This window comes from Thamnophis sirtalis, unplaced genomic scaffold, assembly GCF_051295495.1.
Source record: "Thamnophis sirtalis isolate CommonGarterSnake01/CBP01778 unplaced genomic scaffold, rThaSir2_p1.2 scaffold_2, whole genome shotgun sequence".
NCBI classification, from domain to species: Eukaryota; Metazoa; Chordata; class Lepidosauria; order Squamata; family Natricidae; genus Thamnophis; species Thamnophis sirtalis.
In genome coordinates this window covers 26,822,563-26,827,794 of record NW_028261382.1, presented here as the reverse complement: position 1 = coordinate 26,827,794, position 5,232 = coordinate 26,822,563, and the positions used below count along the sequence as shown (strand labels likewise).

Below are 5,232 nucleotides of genomic sequence, written 5' to 3'. Positions count from 1 at the left end.
TTTTCTTCATTTCTTTACTGCCCCTGAATCTAAGTACTATTTGAAACCCCATCCTTAATAAATGTTTTTGCTTGGCTTGGATTATTTGATGATCTGCATTTTCAGGTGGACAAAACAGCCCCTTTGCTCCTTCCTCTCAATGTCTCTCAAATTCAGGTAATCAATATATATATAAGCTATATAAACTATAGAAAACTTGGTGTCTGGGTTTGGAGATTAATACTTGATTAAAAAGAATCAAATAATGAAAAGCAACAGAAAAAAAGCTGGGTGCTCTCAGTTTCACCCTGCTTCCCTGTAAGAAGGGCCCAAATGGGCATTTTCACCCTTGCAATACAACTCTGATAAATTGGCTGCAAATAGAGGGATGATTTCCCAGACTTCGGGAGTCCTTCTGAAGACTAACTTACTTCTTGGAGGGCATCTTCACTCTGACAACTGGCAGTTTAGCCTCCATGGTGAGGTCATAGAGCCATCAGAATTCCAATGGAGTTGACAGGTGGCTTCCAAAGCTCACCTGTTCCATCCTTTCTACACATACCAATGCTAGGCAAATGCCTTTAGTGGGTGACCAAACCAATAACTAAAGCTGCCCATCTCATCAATTCCAGGAGGAGAAATGAAAATGGCAAGCAAAGCCAGGATGAGGGGGCAGTAGAGCCACATTAACTGCATGGGGCAGCATTGAAATGAGCATTGTACTAAAAGAACCCTCGCATGGGAAAAGGTGTCACGAGTCTCCTAAGCGTCCTGATGATTTTCATCAACTGAAACTTTATAGCGAGTACAATCAAAAAAGTCCTTTATTATTCAGCCTGAGAAAGTCCCTTCTCGGACAGTTGAAAAGCTAGAAGTATCTAGAAACTTTCTGTATTACAAGATTATGATAAAAATATAAAAGTTAAAAGGAAGTACAAGAAACTCATTATGGAACGCATAAGTTGAATTGCTAACAAGAGAGCAAAGGTAACACTGGATAATGTTGGAGGCAAAGGGGAGAGAAAAGGGTGAATTGGCTCATGAATAATCAAGAGGACAGTTTAAAAAATGCCCTCTACAGGAGGGGAGAGAACCAGGTGCCTCATCTACATAAGGAACTTTTTGGCTTTTAACCCTTGCTTAGCTCTGCTCGAGTGATCATAAAGTCAGACTAAATGAGGCACCTCGTTCTCCTGCCGCCTCCTGTAGAGGGAACTTTTTTAGAGGCTTTTTTACAGTTAAGTACTAAGCAGAGTCATCCATGGTGACTCTGGCAGCAACTACCTCAGCCTTTTTCCTTTTAGATTTTCTTTTCTTTTCATGATGACAGTGGTGAGGCCCTGCCTCCCCTGACTGCACGACCCTGTTTTCGGCTGTTTTTGCCCTCCCCAGGTTTCAGGAAGGCCTGGAGAGGGTGAAAAACAGGTCCAATAGGCCAATTAGTTTGTTCTTCCAGTTGGGTCTATTTTTCACCCTCCCTGGGCTCTGGAGGCTTTCCTGAGGCCTAGGGAGGGTGAAAATGGCATTCCCCGGTTCCCCCACCCCAACTTCAAGAAAACCTTCAGAATCTATTGAGGGCAAAAATCCCTCCCCGCATGGAGGGTCGCGTCTGCATACAGCACTGGGTGGGGACACACCTTTAGAAAAAGGTTAGCTATCATTGGTATAGGGCCAAAAGATTGGATTCCTTCCAATTATGGTTTTTATTGTGTTGCTGTGCATGTACACCGAGAGTATCTGCACTGGAGACTTATTTCTTGCATGTCTAATTACACTTGACCAAATAAAATATTTAATTTGACATGTAGTTTTATTACTATGATCATGATTATCACATAGCTTTTATATACAATGAGTTTATGCACCGAAGACAGATTCCTTGTGTGCCCAATCAGACTTGGCCAATAAAGGATCTACTCTACTCTCAAATACTCAGACATACATATATATATTTTTTAATGTGAATCCTTTTATATCGAAGGAAGCGCTACTCATTCAATGGGTTTATACGGGTTCTTCTCCTCTGTAGATTCTTTGATGTGAATTAAGGGATTGCTGTGAAGTGAATCGCTTGCCACAATCCAGGCATTTGCAGGCAACCCTCAATTTACAATTATAATTCAGTCCCAAATTTTTCTTGTTAAGTGAAACATTGAAGTGGATTTTACGACCTTTCTTGCCAGTTACGTAAATCACTCCAACTGTAACAGCGTTAAGTGAATTTGGTTTTCCCATTGACTTTGCTTGCAGGAAGATCACAAAAGACGACATGACCCGGGAACACTGCAACCGTCATAAAAAGGAGTCAGTTTACAAGCATCTGAATTTTGATTAAGTGACGTCAGTGTGAAAAACAGCCATTAAGCCACTCTCTTCAAAGCTATTGTAACTATGAACAGTCATCAAATGAACTGCTATAAGTCGAGGACTGACTGTATCTGGTTATTTTCCCATGTGGATTCCTTGATTGTTATAAGGACTTCCGCTGTCCTAGAAACTCCATACTTCAGGCCATGATATGATTTCTTTTCCTGTGTGAAGCATTTGATGTCTATACAGAGAACCTCTCCTACTGAAGCTCTTTCCACACTCAGAGCATCTATAGGGTTTTTCTCCTGAGTGGATCCTTTGATGTGTATAAAGGCTGCTGCTATGACTGAAGCTCTTTCCACACTCCAGGCAGTGATATGGTTTTTCTCCTGTGTGGATCCTTTTATGTCTATTAAAGCTTCTGTGATCACCAAAGCTCTTTCCACACTCCAGGCATTTATGAGGTTTTTCTCCCGTGTGGATTAATAGATGTGTATAAAGAGTGCTCGTCTGACGGAAGCTTTTTCCGCACTCAAAGCATTTGTAGGGTTTTTCTCCTGTGTGGATTCTTTGATGTCTGTCATGGGTGCTATTGTGACGGAAGCTTTTTCCACACTCAAAGCATTTATAAGGTTTTTCTCCTGTGTGGATTCTTTGGTGGCTTTTAAGAAGGTCTTTTGTTCTGAAGGATTTTTCACATTCTAGGCATTGATATTTTTTTCCTTCTGAATGGGTTTTTAAATGGCCTTGAAGATTTCCATTTCTTTTGAAAGTTTTCCCACATTCCGGGCATTGATATTTCCATTCTCCCTCCTTGATCCTTTGGGGACTGTCGAGTTTTGCAAAGGATCCTCCGTCTTCCACGTATTTATTCATTTTCTCTTCCGAGTGGATTCTTTGATGTTTTTTAAGGTTTTGAATTGTTTTGAAGTATTTTTCACATTCCCCGCATTGGTAACGGATTTGTAAATGGAGCCTTTGATGTTTATAAAGGCTGCTGCTATGACAGAAGCTCTTTTCACACTCCAGGCATTTATAAGGCTTCTCTCCTGTGTGGATTACTTGATGTTGTGTAGGATCTCCTCTCCGATTGAAGTTCTCTCCACACTGAAAGCATTTATATGGGTTTCCAACTGAGTAGATTGGAAGATCTTCAAGGTGCGCTTGAAGATTTCTTTCATGTTTATCAAACTCGCTCCTATAATTGAAGCTCTTTTCACACTCCAGGCATTTAAATGGTTTCTCTAATGAGTGGACCCGGAGATGCCTTTTAAGAAGGTTGTGTCTTTTGAAGGTTTTTTGGCATTTGGTGCACTGATATTTCTCTTCTCCCTTCTGGATCCTTTGGGGATTCCGGGGTCTTCCGAAGGACCCTCCAGCCTCCACACATTTATTCAATGTCTCTCCCAGATGGATCCTTTGATGTTTATAAAGGCTGCTCCTCTGACCAAAGCACTTTCCACACTCCAGGCACTTATGAGGTTTCTCTCCTGTGTGGATCCTTTGATGTATATAAAGGTTTCCCCTCTGACTGAAGGTCTTTCCACAGTCCAGGCATTCATGAGGTTTTTCTCCTGTGTGGACCCTTAGATGGCTCTTAAGATTTCCATTTTTCTTGAAGGATTTCTCACATTCTGGGCACTGATATTTCTTTCTTCCCTCCTGGATCCTTTGGGGACTCCTGGGTCTACTGAAGGACCCTCCGCCCTCCAAGGATTTCTTCCCTTTGTCTCCCAAATGGATCCTTTGATGTCTATAAAGGTTGTTCCTTTGACTGAAACTCTTTCCACACTCCAGGCACTTATGAGGTTTCTCTCCTGAGTGGCTCCTTTGATGTTGATATAGGTTGCTCCTCTGATTGAAGCTCTTTCCACACTCCAGGCATTTAAATGGTTTCTCTCCCGTGTGGATTCTTGCATGTTGCATAAGTTCTGCCCTCCAATTGAAGCTCTTTCCACACTCCAGGCATTTATGAGGTGTTTCTCCCGTGTGGATTCTTAGATGGCTTTTAAGATGGTCATTTCTCTTGAAGGATTTTTCACACTCAGGGCACTGATATTTCCTTGCTTCCTCCTGGATCCTCTGGGGATTCCGGGGTCTTCCGAAGGACTCTCCGCTCTCCAGGACCGTCTCGCGGTCTCCGCCCGTTTCCTTCTCCCCGCATCGCCCTCCAGGCAGCCTCCTTTCCCGGGGACCCCCTGGGCTCATCCCTCCTGCAGCCCCGGAGCCCCCAGCCTTTCTTCGCCGGCTCCCGGAGAAGACGCGCCGGGACCGGATAGAGCTGCTCCGCGGGGCCCGCTCTCCTCCTCTCGGGCGGCGTTTCCTTCCTTCCCGGGCCGGGCTCCTCCTTCCTCTTGCAGGGAGAGAGAGGCGTGTCACGGCTGGATCCCCTTCCCCGCAGGAGAGGCCCAGTCACGGTCCTTCCCTGCCCGCTCCTCCGTCAGACTAGGCCTCTGGCTCCCAGGCTTCTTTTCCCCGAGTTAATCTCCGAGACTGCGATTCCCAAAATTCATTGCGCCAAACCTGCATCATCCGGTCTCTCTGTCGCCGTTTCAGGCAGCTCCCTCGTTGCCCGTTTCTTTTCCGGAAGTGGAGGCTTCACGTCCTTTTTTCTGCAGAGGTTCTGCCTGTTCCTTTGAACGGACCGCCCAAGAAGTCCTCCTGCCAATCGCTGGCCTGTCCAGAGCGACCAATCGGCTTCCGCCTTCCTTCAAGCCAGAGGGCTCTTGCGCAGTACAGAGGATTGCTTTCCTTCCGTCCGCAGGTGAAGTGGTGGCCTCCTTTGAACACTTTCAAAGGAGAACCAGAAAGTCCAGCTGCCTCTTGAAAAATCACCTTTGGGACAACCATGATGTGGATGACGGAGAATCTCCATAGACATTCGGGACATTCGGGAAGGAATATGCTGTGTTTGGACTTTGGAGGAGCTGGCAGAGTCTTCAT

The 5,232-nt window shown here is 44.8% G+C and overlaps 1 protein-coding gene across 1 annotated transcript; it reads right to left on the bottom strand.

The window, feature by feature from the left end:
• Positions 1-340: 340 nt before the first annotated feature.
• LOC106552591 (uncharacterized) lies at positions 341-4,848 on the bottom strand. Its single transcript, XM_087704526.1, has one exon. It carries the CDS (start codon positions 4,495-4,497, stop codon positions 2,470-2,472), a length of 2,028 nt encoding a protein of 675 aa, XP_087560652.1. The 5' UTR covers positions 4,498-4,848; the 3' UTR covers positions 341-2,469.
• Between the last annotated feature and the right edge of the window lie 384 nt (positions 4,849-5,232).